The sequence below is a fragment of the Serinus canaria genome, chromosome 25, assembly GCF_022539315.1.
Source record: "Serinus canaria isolate serCan28SL12 chromosome 25, serCan2020, whole genome shotgun sequence".
Lineage (NCBI taxonomy): Eukaryota > Metazoa > Chordata > Aves > Passeriformes > Fringillidae > Serinus > Serinus canaria.
Genome location: NC_066338.1, coordinates 14,367,000 through 14,391,997, shown reverse-complemented (window position 1 = coordinate 14,391,997; position 24,998 = coordinate 14,367,000). Strand labels below are relative to the sequence as shown.

Sequence of the window (24,998 nt, the reverse complement as noted above, 5' to 3'; positions counted from 1 at the left end):
CCCCAAAGATCCCCGGAGCTGCCACGGGGGGCTCTGGGATCCCTCTGGAATTTCCCCCTCCACTCGGGACTCGTCGCATTCCCCGGGAATTCGCCGCTCCTTTCCCGGTTTTTCTGATAAATTCCCTTGTCCCAACCCCAAAGATCCCCGGAGCTGCCACGGGGGGCTCTGGGATCCCTCTGGAATTTCCCCCTCCACTCGGGACTCGTCGCATTCCCCGGGAATTCGCCGCTCCTTTCCCGGTTTTTCTGATAAATTCCCTTGTCCCAACCCAAAGATCCCCGGAGCTGCCACGGGGGGCTCTGGGATCCCTCTGGAATTCCGCCCCCCACCCCCACCCCCCACCCCCCGCTCCGGGAGCGCCTGGAGCCGAGGGAATTCGCTCCCGGTGTCCCGGTGTTCCCATCCCGAGATCCCCGAGGATTCCCGGAGGATTTTCCATGCCGGGATGGCACCGCTGGCGCTGTCCCCGTCCCCGTCGCTGTCCCCCCACCTTCCCATTCCCGCGGGATTCCGGTTGGGAATTGGGATGAATTCCCGGCCCCTTCCCATTCCCGCTGCTCCCCCCGGGGCGGGAGGGAATTGGGAATTAACCCTTGAGGAGCCGCCGCTGGGATCTGCTGGAATTCCCTGCCCGGGATGAGAGAGAGCCAGGAGGGAATCGGGGCACGGAAATTCCAGAGGGGTCAGGTGTCATTCCCTGTCATTCCCGGGGTGTTCCTTGGGGCAGCCCCGGACTCTCTGGGAATTCCATCCCCAAATCCCAATTTTCCATAGGAAGCCGTTCCCTGGGTGCTTTCCCTCCAGCTGCATCCCAAAGCCCTCTGCAGCTCTCCCAGGAATCCCCTGGAAAAGGCTCCGGGATCCCCCGGGAATTCCCTGCTCCCCCTGCCCATCCCCAGCCAGGATTCCCGGGATCCACCCCATGGAATTCCCGCAGGATCCCCAGCCGGGAATTCCCCCGGCAGCTCCAGGCTGCCTTCTCCCACTCCCCCCCCACCCCAAACTCCAGGAATCTCCCATCCCCGAGGAAATCCAGCCTTTCCACCTGGAGAAAACCCGGGATCGGCGCCTTTTCCCGAGCTCCCCCCGCTTTTCCAGCGGCGCCTCCCAGGAGCTCCGCGCGGGAGGTTCATTCCCGGCCGGAGCGCGGCACCTTCCGTGCGCTCCCGCACTTAATCCCTGTCTCGGCAGCTTCCGAAATCCAACCTCTGTCATCCCCTTCCCGGCCCTCTGGAAGCTCCCGGAGCCATCTGCTTTCGTTTAGCGCCGGGAACGATCCTGCCCCGCCACCTTCCAGCCGGCAGAATTCCCGGGAAAAGGCCGGATCCCGCTGGGCCCGGCCTGGCCCGGGGTGGGGAGCGATCCCGCGGGGGCCGGGGGGGGGGTCCCAGCTGAGCTGGGGGGGGCGGGGAGTCCCCAAATCCACGGGATCGTGGCCAAAATCCACGGGATTGCAGCCAGAGTCTGTGGGATCGCAGCCAAAATCCAGGGAATTGCGGCCAAAATCTCTGGGAATGCAGCCAGGGATGTGGAGATGGTCCTGAGCAGAGGCTGGGGGGCACAGGGAGTCCCAAAATCCAGGGAATTGTGACCAAAATCTCTGGGAATGCAGCCAGGGATGTGGAGATGGTCCTGAGCAGAGGCTGGGGGGCACAGGGAGTCCCAAAATCCCTGGAATTGTGACCAAAATCTCTGGGAATGCAGCCAGGGATGTGGAGATGGTCCTGGGCAGAGGCTGGGGGGCACAGGGAGTCCCAAAATCCATGAGATCACAGACAAAATCCATGGAATTGCAGCCAGAATCCAGGGAATTGCAGCTAAAATCCAGGGAATTGCAGGCAAAATCCAGGGAATCGTAACCAGGGACACGGAGGTGACTGGGGGTCCCAAAATCCATGGAATTGAGGTAAAAAATCCATGGAATTGCAGTCAGGGATGTGGAGATGCTCCTGGGCAGAGGCTGGGGGGCACAGGGAGTCCCAAAATCCCTGGAATTGCAGCCAAAATCCATGGGATCACAGGAAGGAGTGGGGGCACAGTGAATCTTGCATCTTCCCACCCTTGGATCCCTTGGAATTCTCTCCCTTCCCACCTTTGGATCCCTTGGAATTCTGTCCCTTTTTCACGTCTGGATCCCTTGGAATTCTGTCCCTTTTTCACCTCTGGATCCCTTGGAATTCTGTCCCTTTTTCACCTCTGGATCCCTTGGAATTCTGTCCCTTTCCCTGATTCTGGTCCCTTTCCCTTGGATATTTTCAGGGAAGGATCCCTTTTCCTGCTGCCAGAAATGGCAGAAATGCCCAGGGCCATTCCAAGAAAAATTTCTTTGGGAAGCATCTCCAAGAATTCCCTGGAATTCCTTCACCCTTTTCCTCCAAGGATTCCCTGGAATTCCTTCACCCTTTTCCTCCAGGGATTCCCTGGAATTCCCTCACCCATTTCTCCAAGGATTCCCTGGAATCCCCTCACCCTTTCTCCAAGGATTCCCAGGAATTCCCTCACCCTTTTCCTCCAAGGATTCCCTGGAATTCCTTCACCCCTTTCTCCAATGATTCCTTGGAATTCCCTCACCCTTTCTCCAAGGATTCCCAGGAATTCCCTCACCCTTTCTCCAAGGATTCCCTGGAATTCCTTCACCCTTTCTCCAAGGATTCCCAGGAATTCCCTCACCCTTTTCCTCCAAGGATTCCCAGGAATCCCCTCACCCTTTTCCTCCAGGGATTCCCTGGAATCCCCTCACCCTTTTCCTCCAAGGATTCCCAGGAATCCCCTCACCCTTTTCCTCCAGGGATTCCCTGGAATCCCCTCACCCTTTTCCTCCAAGGATTCCCAGGAATTCCCTCACCCTTTTCCTCCAGGGATTCCCTGGAATCTCCTCACCCTTTCTCCAAGGATTCCCTGGAATTCCCTGCCCTCCCCTCACCCTTTTCCTGGTGTTTTCCCGCCAGGACATCCGGAACACGGTGGGGAACATTCCCATGGAATGGTACCAGGATTTCCCACACGTCGGATACGACCTGGACGGGAGGAAAATCTTCAAACCCCTGCGGAGCAAGGACGAGCTGGACCTGTTCCTGGAGAAGATGGAAAACCCGGAATACTGGTGGGGAATTTTCCTGGAATTCCCGGAAAAAACCTTGGGATAGTGGGAGGTGTCCCAGGGGATGGGGAGGAGCCTGAAAATCCCAAAGCGTTCCGAGATTCCCCGGATGTGCTCCGCACCTGGGCTTGGAATTCCCAAAATTCCCAGAATTCTGGAGCCTTCCTGAGGTTTCCCAGGGTGATTCCTGGTGGGTGGATTTGGGATCGGGCGCAGAGCCTCCCATCCATCCTCAGCTGCATCCCGGGAATCCCTCTGGATCCTGGGAAATTCCCTCTGGATCCTGGGAATCCCTCTGGATCCCAGGAATCCCTCTGCATCCCGGGAATTCCTCTGGATCCTGGGAAATTCCCTCTGCATCCCAGGAATCCCTCTGCATCCCGAGACTCCCTGTCCATTCCTGTTCTGATCCTGGGAATCCCCATCCATCCCAGGAATCCTGTCCTGTGTCCTGGGAATCCCTCCCCATCCCAGGAATCCCTCTGTCCATCCCTGTCCTCATCCTGGGAATCTCTGTCCATCCTGACAATTCCTGTCCCATGTCCCAGGAATCCTGTCCCGGTGTCCATCCCCGTGTCCATCCCTGTCCTCATCCTGGGAATCCCTGTCCATCCTGACACAATTCCTGTCCGATTTCCCAGGAATCCTGTCCTATATCCCAGAATCCCAGTGTCCATCCCCGTGTCCCACATCCCAGTGTCCATCCCAGTGTCCCACATCCCTGTGTCCATCCCTGTGTCCATCCCAGTGTCCATCCCTGTGTCCCACATCCCAGTGTCCATCCCTGTGTCCATCCCCGCATCCATCCCTGCGTCCATCCCCCGCGTCCATCCCCGCGTCCATCCCTGCGTTCCACATCCCTGTGTCCATCCCCATGTCTATCCCCATGTCCCACATCCCAGTGTCCTTATCCCAGTGTCCTTATCCCAGTGTCCATCCCCGTGTCCCATATCCCTGTGTCCATCTCAGTGCCTATCCCGCTGTCTATTCCAGTGTCCATCCCCATGTCCCCCATCCCAGTGTCCAACCCAGTGTCCATCCCGCTGTCCATCCCACTGTCCATCCCCATGTCCATCCCAGGATTCCTGTGTCCATATCCCAGTGTCCCACATCCCTGTGTCCATCCCTGTGTCCATCCCTGTGTCCATCCCTGTGTCCCACATCCCAGTGTCCATCCCTGTGTCCATCCCAGTGTCCATCTTTGTGTCCCGCATCCCGGTGTCCATCCTGGGATTCCAATGCCCATATCCCAGTGTCCATCCCAGTGTCCATCCCAGTGTCCATCCCGGTGTCCATCCTGGGATTCCAATGCCCATGTCCCGGTGTCCATTCCGGTGTCCATCCTGGTGTCCATCCTGGGATTCCAATGCCCATATCCCAGTGTCCATCCCGGTGTCCATCCCGGTGTCCATCCCAGTGTCCATCCCGGTGTCCATCCTGGGATTCCAATGCCCATATCCCGGTGTCCATCCTGGTGTCCATCCTGGGATTCCAATGCCCATATCCCGGTGTCCATCCCGGTGTCCATCCTGGGATTCCAATGCCCATATCCCGGTGTCCATCCTGGTGTCCATCCTGGGATTGCAATGCCCATATCCCAGTGTCCATCCCGGTGTCCATCCTGGTGTCCATCCTGGGATTCCAATGCCCATATCCCAGTGTCCATCCCGGTGTCCATCCCGGTGTCCATCCCAGTGTCCATCCCGGTGTCCATCCAGGGATTCCAATGCCCATATCCCGGTGTCCATCCTGGTGTCCATCCCGGTGTCCATCCCAGTGTCCATCCCGGTGTCCATCCAGGGATTCCAATGCCCATATCCCAGTGTCCATCCCAGTGTCCATCCCGGAGTCCCACATCCCTGTTGTCCATCCTGCTGTCCATCCCTATTTCCTCCTGTCCCTCTCCCCCATCCCAGTGTCCACCCTGGTGTCCATCCCCATGTTCCCCCCATCCCAGTGTCCCCCCTTATCCCGGTGTCCCCCCCCATATCCCAGTGTCCCCCCCATATCCCAGTGTCCCCCCCATATCCCTGTGTCCCACATCCCGGTGTCCCCCCCATCCCAGTGTCCCCCCCATATCCCGGTGTCCCCCATCTCTGTGTCCCATATCCCAGTGTCCCCCGCCATATCCCTGTTTCCCCCCCATATACCTGTCCCCCCCCCCCCATATCCCAGTGTCCCCCCCCGTATCCCGGTGTCCCCCCCGTATCCCGGTGTCCCCCCCCCGTATCGCGGTGTCCCCCCTGCCACGCGGGTGTGTCCGTCTGTCGGCAGGCGCACGGTGCAGGACAGACAGACGGGGGCGGAGGTGGCTCTGTCGGAGGAGCAGCTGGAGCTGGTGCGGCGCCTGCAGCGGGGGCACTTCGGGGACGTCACCTTCGACCCCTACGAGGTCGGTCGGACGCGTTCCCAACCCGGGAATGTGGGACGGGGGCCAGGGAGGGAATTCCCACTGGGAATGGGGCGGAATTCCCGCCCGGAATGTCCGTGGGGAGGCCCCAGGGAGGGAATTCCCACTGGGAATGGGGCGGAATTCCTGCCTAGAATACCCGTGGGGAGGCCCCAGGGAGGGAATTCCCACTGGGAATGGGGCTAAATTCCCACCTGGAATGTCCATGGGGAGGCCCCAGGGATGGAATTCCCACTGGGAATGGGGCGGAATTCCCGCCCAGAATGATGAAAGGAGAGGCCCCAGGGATGGAATTCCCACAGAGAATGGGTGGAATTCCTGCCCGGAATGCCCACGGGGAGGCCGCAGGGAAGGAATTTCCACTGGGATTGGGGCGGAATTCCCGCCGGGAATGTCCGTGGGGAGGCCACAGTGATGGAATTCCCAAAGGGAATGGGACAGAATTCCTGCCCGGAATGCCCACGGGAGACCCCAGGGATGGAATTCCCACTGGGAATGGGGCTAAATTCCTGCCTAGAATACCCATGGGGAGGCCCCAGGGATGGAATTCCCACTGGGAATGGGGCTAAATTCCCACCTGGAATGTCCATGGGGAGGCCCCAGGGATGGAATTCCCACTGGGAATGGGATGGAATTCCCGCCAGGAATGCCTGTGGGGAGGCCCCAGGGATGGAATTCCCACTGGGAATGGGGCTAAATTCCCACCTGGAATGTCCATGGGGAGGCCCCAGGGATGGAATTCCCGCAGGGAATGGGATGGAATTCCCTCCTGGGATGCTGAAAGGAGAGGCCCCAGGGATGGAATTCCCACTGGGAATGGGGCGGAATTCCCACCTGGAATGTCCATGGGGAGGCCTCAGGGATGGAATTCCCAAAGGGAATGGGATGGAATTCCCACTGGGAATGGAGTGGAATTCCTGCCTGGAATGCCCTCGGGGAGGCCTCAAGGGTGCAATTCCCACTGGGAATGCTCAAATGGGAGGCCCCAAGGGTGGAATTCCCATTGGGAATGCTGAAAAGGGAGGCCCAGATGATGGAATTCCTGCTGGGAATGCTGAAAGGGGAGGTCCTGGGGGTGGAATTCCCATTGGGAATGCTGAAAGGGGAGGTCCTGGGGGTGGAATTCCCATTGGGAATGTGGGAGGGGAGGCCCCAGGGCTGGAATTCCCACTGGGAATGTGGGAGGGGAGGCCCCAGGGCTGGAATTCCCGCCGGGAATGCAGGCTGGGGGCTGAGCATTCCCGTTTTTCCAGCCGTCCGTGGATTTCTTCAGCCACGAGGTGCGGATCCACCCGGTGACCAACCGGCCCGCCGACAAACGGAGCTTCATCCCCTCCCTGGTGGAGAAGGAAAAGGTGGGAGAGCCCGGAATTCCGGGAGCAGGTCCGGGTGGGAAAGATGGGGAGGGTGGGAAAGATGGGGAGGGTGGGAAAGATCCAGGTGGGATCAAGAGATTGGGAAGATCCAGGTGGGATTGGGAAACCAGCTCCAAGTGGGATCAGGAGATTGGGAAGATTCAGGTGGGATGAGGAGATTGGGAAGATCCCAGTGGGATTAGGAGGTTGGGAGGATCCCGGTGGGATGAGAAGGTTGGAAAGATCCAGGTGGGATGGGAGGGTGGGAAGATCCAGGTGGGATGAGAAGGATGGAGAGATCCGGGTGGGATGAGAAGGTTGGAAAGATCCAGGTGGGATCAGGAGATTGGGAAGATCCAGGTGGGATGGGAAGGTTGGAGAGATCCAGGTGGGATGGGAAGGTTGAAGAGATCCAGGTGGGATCAGGAGGTTGGAGAGATCCAGGTGGGATCAGGAGATTGGGAAGATCCCGGTGGGATCAGGAGGTTGGGAAGATCCAGGTGGGATGAGGAGGATGGAACGATCCAGGTGGGATGAGGAGATTGGAAGAATCCTGGTGGGATGGGGAGGATGGAAAAGTTAAGGAGAAGGGAAAGATCCAGGTAGGATGAGAAGATTGGGAAGATCCAGGTGGGATCAGGAGGTTGGGAAGATCCAGGTGAGATGGGGAGGATGGAAAAATTAAGGAGAATGGAAAGATCCAGGTGGGATGAAGAGGTTGGAGAGGTCCTGGTGGTGTGGGGAGACCAGAAAGATCTGGATGGGATGGGGAGGTTGGGAAGATCCTGGTGGGATGAGGAGGATGGAAAAGTTAAGGAGAAGGGTGTGAAGATCCCATTGGATTGAGGAGGGTGTGAAGAGCTCGGTGGGATGAGGTGGGAGGAAAGATCCAGGTGGAATGGGGAGGATGGAAAGATCCTGGTAGGATGAGGAGGACAGAAAGATCCAGGTGGGATGAGGAGACTGGGAAGGTCCCAGAGGAATGAGGATGGTGGGAAATCTACGGAAGGAAGTGGGAAAATCCAGGTGGGATGAAGGCGGAGGAGCTGAGGAGGTTGGGAAGATCCCAGCGGGATGGGGAGGGTGGAAAAGTAGGAGAGATTGGAAAGATCCCAGTGGGGGGTGGGATGAGAAGATTGGAAGGTCCTGGTGGGAAGGGGAGGGCAGAAAATTTGAGGAGGGTGGGAAGATCCCAGTGGGATGTGGAGAGTGGGAAGATCCAGGTGGGATGAGGAGGATGGAAAATCCCAGTGGGATCTGGAGGTTGGAAAGATCCAGGTGGGATCTGGAGGATCCATGGAAAGCTGAGGAGGCTGGAAAAGCTCCAGTGGGATGAGGAGATTGGAAAGATCCAGGTGGGATCTGGAGGATCCATGGAAAGCTGAGGACGGTGGTGGAAGAGCTCTGGTGGGATGAGGAGGTTGGGAAGATCCAGGTGGGATGGTGAGGGTGGAGAGATCCAGATGGGATCAGGAGATTGGAAAGATCCTGGTGGGATGAGGAGGATAAAAAAATTCAGATGGGGTGGGGAGGATGGAAAGATCCAGATGGGATCAGGAGATTGGAAAGATCCAGATGGGATCGGGAGGATGGAAAGATCCAGATGGGATCAGGAGGATCCATGGAAAGCTGAGGGGGATCCAGTGGGATGAGGAGATTGGAAAGATCCAGATGGGATCTGGAGATTGGAAAGATCCAGGTGGGATGAGGAGATTGGAAAGATCCAGATGGGATCAGGAGATTGGAAAGATCCAGGTGGGATGAGGAGATTGGAAAGATCCAGATGGGATCAGGAGGATCCATGGAAAGCTGAGGAGGATCCAGTTGGGATGAGGAGGATGGAAAGATCCAGGTGGGTTCTGGAGGATCCATGGAAAGCTGAGGAGGATCCAGTTGGGATGAGGAGGATGGAAAGATCCAATGGGATCAGGAGGATCCATGGAAAGCTGGGGAGGCTGGAAAAGATCCAGGTGGGGATGAGGAGGATGGAAAGATCCAATGGGATCTGGAGGATCCATGGAAAGCTGGGGAGGCTGGAAAAGCTCCGGTGGGGATGAGGAGGATGGAAAACTCCTCCGGCCCCTCCCCAAATCCCGGGAATGCTGGGCAGGTCTCCAAGCTGGTGCACGCCATCAAGATGGGCTGGATCCAGCCGCGGAAGCCGCGGGAGAGCGTTCCCGCCTTCTATGACCTGTGGGCGCGGGAGGAGCCCGGCTCCGTGCTGGGCCGGCACAAGATGCACGTCCCCGCGCCCAAGCTGCCGCTGCCCGGCCACGCCGAGTCCTACAACCCCCCCCCGGAATTCCTGCTCAGCCCCGAGGAGGTGGGAATGACGGGAATTCCCGGAATCTGCTCCCCGTCGAGGGGATCAGGGAATTTCTGGGGGTGTTGGATCCCTGGGATGAGTTTTGGGAATTGTCGCTGCCCACGGAATGGGATCAGCTGGGAGTTCCCAGCCAGAGAATTCCAGGAATGGAATGGAGGGAGGTTTGGGGTCACTCCCCAGGGGTTGGGGTGTCCCTGGATAACTGGGAATGGCCCTGGGGTGGGATTTGGATACGGAGGGGATGGATGGGGGAGAAACGGGCAGGGAAATCCCAGTGGGAAAAGCTCCAGTGGGATGAGGAGGGAGAGGGTGAGGAGGGTGGGAATATCCCAGTGGGATCAGGGTGGGAATATCCCAGTGGGATGAGGAGCGTGGGAAAGCTCCAGTGGGATGAGGATGGGAAGATCCCAATGGGATGAGGAGGATGGAGAATCCTGGCCAAGGAGCTGCAAGTGGGAGCAATCCTGATCCTTGGGAACGGCTCTTCCTGAGCCCCGGGCCTCCCATCCCATTATCCCACTCCCATCCCACTCCCATCCCATTCCCATTCCCATCCCCATTGCCATGCCCATTCCCATCTCCATTCCCCATTCCCATCCCCATCCCCATTCCCCATCCCATCCCCATTCCCCATTCCAATCCCCATTCCCCATCCCCATTATCCCATCCCTATTATCCCATCCCCATTCCCATCCCCATACCCATCCCCATCTTCCCATTATCCCCATTCCCCCCCCCTTCCCCCACTCCCCCCATCCGCATTCCCATCCCCATCCCCATTCCCATCCCCATTCCCATCCCCATTCCCCATTCCAATCCCCATTCCCCATCCCCATTATCCCATCCCTATTATCCCATCCCCATTCCCATCCCCATACCCATCCCCATCTTTCCCATTATCCCCCATTCCCCCCCTTCCCCCCACTCCCCCCATCCGCATTCCCATCCCCATCCCCATTCCCATCCCCATTCCCATCCCCATTCCCCATTCCAATCCCCATTCCCCATCCCCATTATCCCATCCCTATTATCCCATCCCCATTCCCATCCCCATTCCCATCCCCATCTTTCCCATTATCCCCATTCCCCCCCTTCCCCCACTCCCCCCATCCGCATTCCCATCCCCATCCCCATCCCCATTCCCATCCCCATCCCCATTCCCATTCCCATCCCCATTCCCATTCCTGTCCCTATTCCCATCCCCATCCCCATTCCCTTTCCCACCCCCATCCCCATTCCCATCCCTATCCCCATCCCCATCCCCATCCCAATCCCCATTCCCATCCCCATTCCCATTCCTGTCCCTATTCCCATCCCCATCCCCATTCCCCATCCCATCCCCATTCCCCATTCCAATCCCCATCCCCATCCCCATTATCCCATCCCTATTATCCTATCCCCATTCCCATCCCCATTCCCATCCCCATCTTTCCCATTATCCCCATTCCCCCCCTTCCCCCACTCCCCCCATCCGCATTCCCATCCCCATCCCCATTCCCATCCCCATCCCCATTCCCATTCCCGTCCCCATTCCCATTCCTGTCCCTATTCCCATCCCCATCCCCATCCCCATTCCCTTTCCCACCCCCATCCCCCATTCCCATCCCTATCCCCATCCCCATCCCCATCCCAATCCCCATTCCCATCCCCATTCCCATTCCTGTCCCTATTCCCATCCCCATCCCCATTCCCCATCCCATCCCCATTCCCCATTCCAATCCCCATTCCCCATCCCCATTATCCCATCCCTATTATCCTATCCCCATTCCCATCCCCATTCCCATCCCCATCTTTCCCATTATCCCCATTCCCCCCCTTCCCCCACTCCCCCCATCCGCATTCCCATTCCCATCCCCACCCCCATTCCCATCCCCATCCCTATCCCCATTCCCATCCCAATCCCCATTCCCATCCCCATTCCCATCCCCATCCCCATTCCCCATTCCCATCCCCATTCCCCATTCCAATCCCCATTCCCCATCCCCATTATCCCATCCCTATTATCCCATCCCCATCCCCATTCCCATCCCCATTCCCATTCCCATCTTTCCCATTATCCCCATTCCCATCCCCATCCCCATCCCCATCCCCTTTCCCATCCCCATTCCCATCCCCATTCCCATCCCCATTCCCATTCCTGTCCCTATTCCCATTCCCATCCCCATTCCCATCCCCATCCCCATCCCTATTCCCCATTCCCATTCCCATCCCCACCCCCATCCCCATTCCCATCCCCATCCGCATCCCCATTCCCATCCCCATTCCCATCCCCATTCCCATCCCCATCCCCATCCCCATCCCCATTCCCCATTTCTCATCCCAACCCCCATCCCCATCCCCTTCCCCCCCATTCCCATTCCCATCCCCGCCATTCCCAACTCCCGGCATTCCGGCAGCGCCTGGCCTGGGAGCAGCAGGACCCATCGGAGCGGCGCCTGCCGTTCCTCCCGCGGCGCTTCCCGAGCCTGCGCGCCGTTCCCGCCTACCCGCGCTTCATCCACGAGCGCTTCGAGCGCTGCCTCGACCTCTACCTCTGCCCCCGCCAGCGCAGGATGAGGGTGAGCCAGAAAACGGGAATGCCGCGCCGGGAACGCCGGCCTGGCCTCCCCGCCCCGCCCGGGAATTCCCGGCCGGAGCCGGGGCTGGTTTCCCGGGGAGCTGCGGAGGGTCGGGATCGATCCGTGCGCTGTCCGTCCCGCAGGTCAACGTGGATCCCGAGGATCTCATTCCCAAACTTCCCAGGCCCAGGGATCTGCAGCCCTTCCCCACCACCCAGGCCCTGGTGAGGGATTGTCGGGAATCTTCCCCTGGAATTTGGTGGGATTCCGGGATTTGGGACCTCGGGAAGCAGGGCAGGGACCGAGGCCAAGGATTCCCGGGAGAAGCTGGGAAAAGGGGCAGATCCCAGCTGGAATTCCTGCGGCTCTGGGAAATGTTCCTGGGGATCCCTGGAAAATGGGGCTGGGATTTTTGGGAATGGCTCTGAACTTCCTGGGAGTGGCTGAGGGAGCTGTTGGGGCTCATCCCAGAGAAAATCGGGATTGAGGGGATCCAGGGGGATCCAGGGTGGGATCTGCTCCCAGGGAACAGGACAGGACCCAGGGAATGGCCTCGGGCTGGGGTTTTTTGGAATATTCCCCTGGAATTTGGTGGGATTCTGGGATTTGAAGCTTTGGGAAGCAGGGCAGGGACTGAGGCCGAGGATTCCCGGGAGAAACTGGGAAAAGGGGCCGATCCCAGCTGGAATTCCTGCGGCTCTGGGACATGATCCTGGGATTTCCTGGAAAATGGGGCTGGGGAGGATCCTCTGTTTCCTGGGATTCCCAGGAATGGCTCTGGAAAACTTCCAGGAGTGGCTGAGGGAGCTGTTGGGGCTCATCCCAGAGAAAATCGGGATTGAAGGGATCCAGGGTGGGATCTGCTCCCAGGGAACAGGGACAGGACCCAGGGAATGGCCTCAGGTTGGGATTTTTGGGAATATTCCCGTGGAATTCCAGACTGGAGTTCCCATTCCCAGGATTTCCCGTGCCTGTGGATGTGGGGTGGGGTGGCCTTGGCCGTGCTCCCTCCAGATCCCAAATTCCTCCTCCCTTCCCAAAATCCCAAATTCCTCCTCCCTTCCCGGAGCAGCTCCCGGAGGCTCCCAGGGAGCTCCTGGGATTTGGGATTCTCCCTCATTCCCGTTTTTTTCCCAGATTTACCGCGGCCATTCCAGCCTGGTGCGGACCCTGAGCGTCTCCCCCAGTGGGCAGTGGTTGGTGTCAGGTACGGATCCGCCCCTGGATCGGGAATTCCCGGGATAAATCCCACGGATCCACAGCCTGGATCCATCCGGAGCTGCTCCAGGGCCAGGGCTGGGATCGGGGCTTTTCCCCCTGGAAAATCCTGACCTCGGCTCCGGGGGAGGATCCCGGGATTGGCCCCATCCTGAGGGGCCTCTGGAAAACTCCAGAGCTTTTCCAACTGCTCTGGGGTCCCAATCCCATTCCCATTATCCCATTCCCATTAACCCATTCCTATTATCCCATGATCCCATTGCCATTATCCCAATCCCATTCCCATTAACCCATTCCCATGATCCCATTGCCATGATCCCATTCCCATTACCCCATTCCCATGATCCCATTGCCATGATCCCATTCCCAATCCCATTCCTGTTATCCCATTATCCCATTCCTGTTATCCCATTTCCATTCCCATCTTCCCATTCTCATTATCCCAGTCCCGTCCCACTCTCATTCCCAATCCCATTCACATTCCTGGGAATCCCATTCCCATTATCCCATCCCCACTCCCATGATCCCATTTTCCCATTACCCTTCCCCATTCCCATTATCCCATCCCCATTCCTATTTTCCTGTCTCCGTTATCCCATACCCATCCCCATTATCCCGTTGTTATCCCGCAGTTATCCCATCGTTATCCCGTGGTTATCCCACAGTTACCCCACGGTTATCCCGCATTTATCCCGTAGTTATCCCGTGGTTATCCCGCAGTTATCCCATCGTTATCCCGTGGTTATCCCACAGTTACCCCACGGTTATCCCGCAATTATCCCGTGGTTATCTCGCAGTTTTCCCGCAGTTATCCCACAGTTATCCCACAGTTTTCCCGCAGTTATCCCGCAGTTACCCCGCGGTTATCCCGCAGTTATCCCGCAGTTATCCCGTGGTTATCCCACAGTTATCCCACAGTTATCCCGCAATTATCCCATCGTTATGCTGCAGTTATCCTGTGCTTACCCCGCAGTTATCCCACAGTCATCCCACAGTTATCCTGTGGTTATCCCGCAGTTATCCCGCAGTCATCCCACAGTTATCCTGTGGTTATCCCGCAGTTATCCCGCAGTCATCCCACAGTTATCCTGTGGTTATCCCGCAGTTATCCCGCGGTTATCCCACAGTTATCCCGCAGTTATCCCGTGGTTATCCCGCAGTTATCCCGCGGTTATCCCACAGTTACCCCGCGGTTATCCCGTGGTTATCCCGCAGTTTCCCCGCGGTTATCCAACAGTTATCCCGCAGTTATCCCACAGTTATCCCGTGGTTTTCCCGCAGGCTCGGACGACGGCTCGGTGCGGTTCTGGGAGGTGAGCACGGCGCGCTGCCTGCGCACGCTGACCCTCGGCGCCGTGGTCAAGAGCGTGGCCTGGAACCCCAACCCCTCCATCTGCCTGGTGGCCGTGGCCGTGTGAGTGCCCTGACATCCATCATTCCCTGGGATCATTCCCTGGGATCATTCCCTGGAACCCCAACCCCTCCATCTGCCTGGTGGCCGTGGCCGTGTGAGTGCCCTGGGATCATTCCCTGGGATCATTCCCTGGGATCATTCCCTGGAACCCCAACCCCTCCATCTGCCTGGTGGCCGTGGCCGTGTGAGTGCCCTGGGATCAATCCCAGATTTCCCTGGGATCATTCCCAGATTTCCCTGGAACCCCAACCCCTCCATCTGCCTGGTGGCCGTGGCTGTGTGAGTCCCTGGGAGCAATCCCTGGGATTGTTCCCAGGGATCATTCCCAGATTTCCTTGGTCCCAGGGGATTTCATGATCCTGGGTTTCCCATTCCCCAGGGATGAGCAGCTGCTCCTGGGGGGAATTCCTTGATCCCAAATTTCCCCCTGAAATCAGATTTCCCCTGATCCTGGATTTTCCTTTCCCAGGGATGAGCAGCTGCTCCTGGGTGGAATTCCATGATCCCAAATTTCCCCCGATCCCAGAGTCCCCCTGATCCTGGTTTCCCATTCCCAGGGATGAGCAGCTGCTCCTGGGGAGGATTCCCTGATCCCAGATTCCCCCTGATCCCGGATTTCCCATTCCCAGTCATGAGCAGCTGCTCCTGGGGAGGGTTCCCTGATCCTGGATTTCCCCCTGATCCCAGAGGATCCCCTGATCCCAGATTCCCCCTGATCCCGGGTTTCCCATTCCCAGGGATGAGCAGCTGCTCCTGGGGGGAATTCCATGACCCCAGAGGATTCCCCCTGATCCCGGGTTTCCCATTCCCAGGCATGAGCAGCTGCTCCTGGGGAGGGTTCCCTGATCCCAGATTCCCCCTGATCCCAGATTTCCCTTTCCCAGGGATGAGCAGCTGCTCCTGGGTGGAATTCCATGATCCCAGATTCCCCCCGATCCCAGAGTCCCCCTGATCCTGGGTTTCCCATTCCCAGGGATGAGCAGGTGCTCCTGGTGAATCCGGGCCTCGGGGACCGGCTGCTGGTGGCAGCCACGGATCAGCTCCTGGATTCCTGGGAAGCTCCGGAGGAGGAGCGGGTCCAGCCGGTCCGGTGGATCCCGGCCAGCCCCGAGGAGCGCGGGAAGGGGATCCGGCTGCTGGTGCAGCACAGCAAGGTGGGATCAGCATTCCCGGGATCCGGGTGGGATCAGCATTCCCGGGATCCGGGTGGGATCGGCGTTCCCGGGATCCGGGTGGCATCGGTGTTCCAGGGATCTGGATGGCATCGGTGTTCCAGGGATCTGGATGGGATCAGCATTCCTGGGATCTGGGTGGGGTCGGCGTTCCCGGGGTCTGGCTGGGGTCGGCGTTCCCGGGGTCTGGGTGGGATCAGTGTTCTTGGGATCTGGGTAGGATCAGCATTCCCGGGATCTGGGTGGGATTGGTGTTCCCGGGATCTGGGTAGGATCAGTGTTCTTGGGATCTGGGTGGGATCAGCATTCCCAAGATCTGGGTGGGATCGGCATTCCCGAGGTCTGGGTGGGATCGGCATTCCCAAGATCTGGGTGGGATCGGCATTCCCAGGATCCAGCTGGGATCGGTGTTCCTGGGATCTGGGTGGGATCGACATTCCTGGGAACTGGGTGGGATCAGCATTCCCAGGATCTGGGTGGGATCGACATTCCCGGGAACTGGGTGGGATCGGCATTCCCAGGATCTGGGTGGGATTGGCATTCCCGGGATCTGGGTGGGATTGGTGTTCCCGGGATCTGGCTGGGATCAATATTCCCAGGATCTGGGTGGGATTGGTGTTCCTGGGATTCGGGTGGGATTGGCATTCCCAGGATCCGGGTGGGATCGGCATTCCCGGGATTCATGTGGGATCAACATTCCCAGGGATCCGGCTGGAATCAGCATTTCCAGGGATCCAGCTGGGATTGTCATTCCCGGGATTCATGTGGGGTCGGCATTCCTGGGATTTGGGGCTTGCGGATCAATCCCAGCCCAGGATCCAGGGAGGGGCCTCATTCCCACAGCTGCATCTCGAGGGATGCAATTCCAAGAGGATCCTTGCTCCCTGCTCCACTTCCCGAGGGAAGGATCCCAAATGGATCCTTGCTCCCTGCTCCACCTCCCGAGGGACAGAATTCCAAGAGGATTCTTTTCCCAGCTCCACATCCTGAGGGATCCCTTCCCATTCCCAGGAATCCCGGGCAGTTTTCCAGAGCCTTTCCCAGCAGGGGGATCCTCCCCAGCCCCATTTTCCAGGGATCCCCAGGAACATTTCCCAGAGTTGCAGGAATTCCAGCTGGGATCGGCCCCTTTTCCCAGCTTCTCCCAGGAATCCTCAGCCTCAGTCCCTGCCCTGCTTCCCAAAGCCCCAAATCCCAGAATTCCTCTAAGTTCCAAGGGAATATTCCCAAAAATCCCAACCCGAGGCCATTCCCTGGGTCCTGTCTCTGTTCCCTGGGAGCAGATCCCACCCTGGATCCCTTCAATCCTGATTTTCTCCGGGATGAGCCCCCCAGCTCCCTCAGCCACTCCCGGGAATTCCCCCATTCCCAATCCCAATCCTACCCCGAGGAGCTCTGGGATGATCCCAAAACTCAGGATCTCACTCGGATCCCATTCCTGTTCTCATTCCCAGCCCAAGGAGCTCCGGGATGATCCAGAAAGTCAGGATCTCACCCGGATCCCAATCCTATTCTCATTCCCAATCCCAGATCCCATTCCTATTCCCATCCCAATCCCATTCCTATATCCTGATCCCAATCCCATTCCCATCCCTGGACCCACCAACCCAACTCCCACCCTCTCCCCTTCCCTGATCCCGCTGTTCCCACTGTGGGGAGCTCCAGGATGATTCCAGAGGGTCAGAATTTTGGGAATCTCACCCAAATCCATCCCCATTCCCATTCTGGTTCCCATTCCCACCCCAAGGAGCTCCAGGATGATTCCAGAGGGTCGCGATTTTGGGATCTCACCCGGATCCCATTCCCAGCCGGTGACACAGGTGACATGGCATGGCCAGGGCAATTCCTAAGCCTCAGTGATCCAGAGGGTCAGGATCTCGGGCTCTCACCAGGATCCCAATCCAATTCCCATTCCCATTCCTAGCCGGTGACACAGGTGACGTGGCACGGCCAGGGCGATTCCTGTGCCCCGGTGGTGATCCAGAGGGTCGGGATTTCGGGATCCCACCCCGATCCCAATCCCAATCCCAATCCCATTGCATTCCCAGCCGGTGACACCGGTGACGTGGCACGACCAGGGCGATTCCTGTGCCTGGTGATGATCCAGAGGGCAGGATTTTGGGATCTCACCAGGATCCCAATCCCATTCCTAGCTTGAGGAGCTCCGGGATGATCCATAGGGTCGGGATCTCGGGATCTCACCCGGATCCCAGTCCCAATCCCATTGCATTCCCAGCTGGTGATGCAGGTGACGTGGCACGGCCAGGGGGATTCCTGTGCCCTGGTGATGTTCCAGAGGGTCGGGATTTCGGGATCCCACCCAGATCCCATTCCCAATCCCAATCCCATTCCATTCCCAGCCGGTGATGCAGGTGATGTGGCACGGCAAGGGCGACTACTGGGCCTCGGTGGTGATCCAGAGGGTCGGGATTTCGGGATCCCACTCCGATCCCAATCCCAATCCCATTGCATTCCCAGCCGGTGATGCAGGTGACGTGGCACGACCAGGGCGATTCCTGTGCCTCGGTGGTGATCCAGAGGGTCAGGATTTTGGGATCTCACCAGGATCCCAATCCCATTCCTAGCTTGAGGAGCTCCGGGATGATCCAGAGGATCGGGATCTCAGGATCTCACCCCAATCCCAATCCCATTCCCATTCCCAGCTGGTGACGCAGGTGACGTGGCACAGCAAGGGTGATTCTTGTGCCCCGGTGATGATCCAGAGGGTCGGGATTTCGGGAGCTCAACCTGATCCCAATCCCAATCCCAATCCCATTGCATTCCCAGCCGGTGATGCAGGTGACGTGGCACAGCCAGGGCGATTCCTATGTCCTGGTGATGATCCAGAGGGGCAGGATTTCGGGATCTCACCAGGATCCCAATCCCATTCCTAGCTTGAGGAGCTCTGGGATGATCCAGAGGGTTGGGATTTCGGGATCTCACCAGGATCCCAGTCCCATTCCTAGCTTGAGGAGCTCTGGGATGATCCAGAGGGTCGGGATTTTGGGATCTCACCCGGATCCCAATCCCAATCCCATTCCATTCCCAGCCGGTGACGCAGGTGACCTGGCACAGCCAGGGCAATTCCTATGCCCTGGTGATGATCCAGAGGGTCGGGATTTTGGGATCCCACCCCGATCCCAATCCCAATCCCATTGCATTCCCAGCTGGCGATGCAGGTGACGTGGCACGACCAGGGCGATTCCTGTGCCTCAGTGGTAATCCAGAGGGTCGGGATTTTGGGATCCCAGATCCCATTCCCAATCCCAATCCCATTCCATTCCCAGCCGGTGACGCAGGTGACGTGGCACGGCCAGGGCAATTCCTGTGCCCCATTGATGATCCAGAGGGTCAGGATTTCGGGATCCCACCCCGATCCCATCCCATTCCCATTCCCAATCCCAATCCCATTCCATTCCCAGCTGGTGACGCGGGTGATGTGGCACGGCCAGGGCAATTCCTGTGCCCCGGTGGTGATCCAGAGGGTTGGGATTTCGGGATCCCACCCCAATCCCAATCCCAATCCCATTCCATTCCCAGCCGGTGACGCTGGTGACGTGGCACGGCCAGGGTGATTCCTGCGCCTCGGTGGTGATCCAGAGGGGCAGGATTTCGGGATCCCACCCCGATCCCAATCCCAATCCCAATCCCAATCCCAATCCCATTGCATTCCCAGCCGGTGACGCAGGTGACGTGGCACGGCAAGGGCGACTACTGGGCCTCGGTGGTGCGGAACCCGGGCAGCCGGCAGGTGCTGATCCACCAGAGCAGCCGGCGCTGGAGCCAGGATCCCTTCCGGAAGAGCCCCGGGATGATCCAGTGCGTGCAGTTCCACCCGCTCCGGCCCTACTTCCTGGTGGCCTCCCAGCGCTCCGTGCGCATCTACAACCTGCTGCGCCAGGAGCTCACCAAGAAACTCCAGAGCAACTGCCAGTGGATCTCCAGCATGGCCGTGCACCCCGGAGGTGCGGGATCACCCCGGGATCCCCCCGGGAACGCCGGGATCTGCCGGGATCCCGCTGACTCCGGGTTTTTTCCCTAGGGGACAACGTGATCTGCGGGAGCTACGACAGCAAGCTGGCCTGGTTTGACCTGGACCTGTCCACGCGGCCCTACCGGCTGCTGCGGTGAGTGCCGGGATCCGCCGGGATCCGCCGGGATCCGCTGGGGTCCCGGGAGCATTCCCAGCTCCCCGTGGCAGCTGCAAATCCCAGCTTGTCCCAGTTTTGTGGGGATCAGAGCCCCGTGTTCCATCGTTATCCCGGGTTGTTGTCCCAGATTATCCCGGGTCATCTCAAATTATCCCAGGCTGTTATCCCAAATTATCCTGGGTTGTTATCCCAGTTTTTCCTGGGTTGTTATCCCAGTTTTTCCTGGGTTGTTATCCCAAATTATCCCAGGTTTTTATCCCAAATTATCCCGGGTTGTTATTCCAAATTATCCCAGGTTGTTATCCCAAACTGTCCCGGGTCTTTATCCCACATTATCCCAGGTTGTTATCCCAAATTATCCCGGGTTCCTATCCCAAACTATCCTGGGTTGTTATCCCAGGTTATCTCCAGTTGTTATCCCAGGTTATCTCCAGTTGTTATCCCACATTATCCTGGGTTGTTATCCCAGATTTCCCAGGTTGTTATCTCAAATTCTCCTGAGTTGTTATCCCAGTTTTTCCTGGATTGATATCCCACATTATCTCAGGTTGTTATCCTGAGTTATTTTCCCTTGTTATCCCGGGTTATTTTCCCAAATTATCCCGGGATGTTATCCCACATTTTCCCTCATTATTCCCAGTTGTTATCCCAGTTTTTCCCGGGTTGTTATCCCCCGTTATCCTGGTTGTTATCCTACATTTTCCCTCGTTCTCCTGGGTCATTATCCCGGATTTTCTGGGGCTGTTATTCCAATTTATCCCGGGTTGTTATCCCAGGTGATCCTGGGTTGTTATCCCGGTTTTTCTTGGGCTGTTATCCCAGATTATCCCAGATTATCCCTCGTTATCCGGGGTCATACCCCACATTATCCTGGGCTGTTCTCTCTTTTCCCAGTGTCTATCCCATTTTTCCTGTGATGATTTCCGTTTTTCCCGATGCTAATTCCTATTTTTCCCACTGTTTATCCCAGTGTTTATCCCAGCTCTGATTCCCATTTTTCCCGGTGTTTTTCCCAGTGTTTATCCCAGCTCTGATTCCCATTTTTCCCGGTGTTTTTCCCAGTGTTTATCCCAGCTCTGATTCCCATTTTTCCCGGTGTTTTTCCCAGTGTTTATCCCAGCTCTGATTCCCATTTTTCCTGGTGTTTTCCAGTTTATCCCGCTCTGTTCCCGTTTTTCCCCGTGTTTCCCAGTGTTTATCCCAGCTCTGATTCCCGTTTTTCCAGTGTTTTTCCCAGTGTTTATCCCAGCTCTGATTCCCATTTTTCCCGGTGTTTTTCCCAGTGTTTATCCCAGCTCTGATTCCCATTTTTCCCGGTGTTTTTCCCAGTGTTTATCCCAGCTCTGATTCCCATTTTTCCCAGTGTTTTTCCCAGTGTTTATCCCAGCTCTGATTCCCATTTTTCCCAGCTCTGATTCCCGGTGTTTTTCCCAGTGCTAATTCCCATTTTTCCCAGTGTCTATCCTGGTGTTTTCCCAGCTCTGATTTCCATTTTTCCCTGGTGTTTTTCCCAGAGTTGTTCCCGGTATTGATTCTCAGGGTTTATCCTGGTGTTTTTCCTGTCTCTGATTCCCCACGGTTTTCCTGGTGTTTGTCCTGGCTCTGATTCCCATTTTTCCCTGTGTTTTTCCCATTGCTGATTCACATTTATCCCGGCTGTGATTCCTGGTGTTCATCCCAGCTCTGATTCCCAGTGTTTATCCCAGCTCCGATTCCCGGTGTTTTTCCCGGTTTTTATCCCGGTGTTTATCCCGTCTGTGATTCCCATTGTTTATCCTGGCTATGATTCCCTGTGTTTTTCCCAGCTGTAATTCCTGGTGTTTTTCCGGGTGTTTATCCTGGCTCTGGTTCCAGGTGTTTGTCCCGGTGTTTTTCCCTTCTGTGCTTCCCAGTGTTTATCCTGGTGTTTTTCCTGGTGTTTTTCCTGGTGTTTATCTCAGTGTTTATCCCGGTGTTTTTCCTGGTGTTTTTCCGGCTCTGATTCCCAGTGTTTTTCCTGGCTCTGATTCCCGTCGTTTCTCCAGACTGTGATTCCCGGTGTTTATCCCAGCTGTGATTCCTGTCTGTGATTCCGGGTGTTTTTCCCGGCTGTGATTCCCGGTCTTTTTCCGCGGGTTTTTCCTATCTCTGATTCCCGGTGTTTTTCCTGTCTGTCATTCCCAGTGTATATCCTGGCTGTGTTTCCCGGTGTTTATCCCGGTGTTTATCCCAGCTCTGATTCCCAGTGTTTTTCTGGGTGTTTATCCCGGCTCTGATTCCCAGTGTTTATCCCAGCTCTGATTCCCGGTGTTTTTCCCAGTGTTTTTCCCAGTGTTTTTCCCGGTGTTTTTCCCGGTGTTTTTCCCGGTGTTTATCCCAGTGTTTATCCCAGTGTTTTTCCTGTTATTTATCCCATTGTTAATTTCCGTGTTTATCCTGGTGTTTATCCCAGCTATGATTCCCAGTGTTTATCCCGGTGGTTGTCCCAGTGTTTCTCCCATTTTATCCCAGTGTTATCCCAGCTCTGATTCTGGGTGTTTTTCTGGGTGTTTTTCCCTGCTGTTTATCCCAGCTGTGATTCCCGGTGTTTCTCCCAGCTCTGATTCCCGGTGTTTGTCCCAGTGTTTATCCCGGCTCTGATTCCTGTCTGTGATTCCCGGTGTTTATCCCGGTGTTTATCCCATTGTCTATCCCATTGTTTATCCCATTGTTTATCCCGGTGTTTATCCCAGTGATTATCCTGGTGTTTATCCCGGGGTTTATCCTGGCTCTGATTCCCGGTGTTTTTCCTGTCTGTGATTCCCGGTGTTTATCCTGTTGTTTATCCGGGTGTTTTTCTGGGTGTTTATCCCGTCTGTGATTCCCGGTGTTTCTCCCGGTGTTTATCCCGTTGTTTATCCCAGCTCTGATTCCCGGTGTTTTTCCCGTCTGTGATTCCCGGTGTTTATCCCGTTGTTTATCCGGGTGTTTTTCCTGTCTGTGATTCCCGGTGTTTCTCCCGGTGTTTATCCCATTGTTTATCCCGGCTCTGATTCCCGGTGTTTATCCCGGTGTTTATCCCGGTGTTTATCCCGGCTCTGATTCCCGGTGTTTATCCCGGTGTTTATCCCGTTGTTTATCCCGGCTCTGATTCCCGGTGTTTATCCCGTTGTTTATCCGGGTGTTTTTCCCGTCTGTGATTCCCGGTGCTGTCCCTGCAGGCACCACGGCCGCGCCGTGCGCTCGGTGGCGTTCCACCGGCGCTACCCGCTCTTCGCCTCCGCCTCCGACGACGGCTCCGTCATCGTCTGCCACGGCATGGTCTACAAGTACGGCACGATCCCGATCCCGGGAATCCATCTGGGGCATCCGCGGGATCCATTGATTGATGGGATTGGTGGATGATTGATTGATTGATGGGATTTGTTTGTGGGATTTGATGGGATTCATTGATGGGATTTGTTCGTGGGATTCATTGATGGGATTTATGGGATTCAGTGATGGGATTGATGGGATTCATTGATGGGATTCATTGATGGGATTGATGGGATTCATTGATGGGATTAATTGATGGGATTTATGGGATTCAGTGATGGGATTGATGGGATTCATTGATGGGATTCATTGATGGGATTGATGGGATTCAGTGATGGGATTCATTGATGGGATTTATGGGATTCAGTGATGGGATTGATGGGATTCATTGATGGGATTTATGGGATTCAGTGATGGGATTGATGGGATTCATTGATGGGATTCATTGATGGGATTTATGGGATTCAGTGATGGGATTCATTGATGGGATTTATGGGATTCAGTGATGGGATTCATTGATGGGATTTATGGGATTCAGTGATGGGATTGATGGGATTCATTGATGGGATTCATTGATGGGATTGATGGGATTCATTGATGGGATTAATTGATGGGATTTGATTGATGGGATTTGTTCGTGGGATTCATTGATGGGATTTATGGAATTCATTGATGGGATTGATGGGATTCATTGATGGGATTGATGGGATTCATTGATGGGATTCATTGATGGGATTTATGGAATTCATTGATGGGATTCATTGATGGGATTGATGGGATTCATTGATGGGATTGATTGATGGGATTGATGGGATTCATTGATGGGATTGATGGGATTCATTGATGGGATTCATTGATGGGATTGATGGGATTCAGTGATGGGATTTATTGATGGGATTTATGGGATTTGTTCATGGGATTTATGGGATTCATTGATGGGATTTATGGATTTATTTATGGGACCTATCAATGGGATTTACGGGTTTATTTATGGGATTAATGGATTTATTTATGGGATTTATGGACTTATTTAAGGGACTTATCAGTGTGATTTATGGGATTTACGGATTTATTTATGGGATTAATGGATTTAATTATGGGAATTTATAGGATTTATTTATGGGGTGTAAGAATTTATTTATGGGATTTATTGATGGGATTCATGGATTGATTTATGGGACTTATCAATGGGACTTATGGGTTTATTTATAGGATTTATTTATGGGATTTATGGATTTATTTATGGGATTTATTAATGGGATTTATGGGATTTAGTAATGGGTTTTATTTATGGGAATTTATTGCATTTATTTATGGGATTTATGAATTTATTTATGGGAATTTATTGATGGGATTTATCAATGGGATTTATGAATTTATTTATGGGATTTGTTCATGGGATTTATGGATATATTTATGGGATTTATCAATGGGACTTAGGGATTTATGGGATTAATGGGTTCATTTATGGGATTAGTGGCTTTATTTAATTATGTGATTTATTTATGGGATTTACGGTATTTATTTATAGGATTTATTCATGGGATTTGTGGGATTTATGGATTTATTGATGGGATTTATGGGATTGATTTTTGGGATTAATGAATTGATTTGTGGGATTTATGGACTTTTTATGGGATTTATTGATGGGATTTACAGGATTTATTGATGGGATTAATGGATTTATTTATGGGAATTTATTGATGGGATTTATGGGTTTATGTATGGGATTTATTTATGGGATTTATGGGCTTTATTTATGGGATTAATGGATTTTTTAATGGGATTAATGGATTTATTGATGGGATTTATTGATGGGATTTATGGATTTTTTATGGGATTTATTTATGGGATTTATGGATTTATTGATGGGATTTTCAGGATTTATTGATGGGAATTGCAGAATTTACGGGATTTATGGGAATTACGGAATTCACAGGGTTTGTGGGATCCACAGGACTGCTAGGATTTATGGGATTCATGGGATTTGGGGATTTATTGATGGAATTTATAGGATT

At 55.4% G+C, this 24,998-nt stretch overlaps 1 protein-coding gene across 1 annotated transcript; it reads left to right on the top strand.

Annotated features, from left to right (window-relative positions):
• The first annotated feature begins 448 nt into the window (after positions 1–448).
• BOP1 (BOP1 ribosomal biogenesis factor) lies at positions 449–23,593 on the top strand. Its single transcript, XM_050984861.1, has 15 exons — positions 449–516; positions 1,268–1,322; positions 2,952–3,106; positions 5,378–5,495; positions 6,767–6,868; positions 8,979–9,191; positions 11,591–11,752; positions 11,896–11,976; positions 12,890–12,959; positions 14,252–14,384; positions 15,358–15,538; positions 18,344–18,355; positions 19,245–19,521; positions 19,599–19,683; positions 22,887–23,593. The coding sequence occupies exons 1-15, from the start codon at positions 449–451 to the stop codon at positions 23,068–23,070; spliced, it is 1,896 nt and encodes a 631-aa protein (XP_050840818.1). The 3' UTR covers positions 23,071–23,593.
• The last annotated feature ends 1,405 nt before the right edge of the window (positions 23,594–24,998 follow it).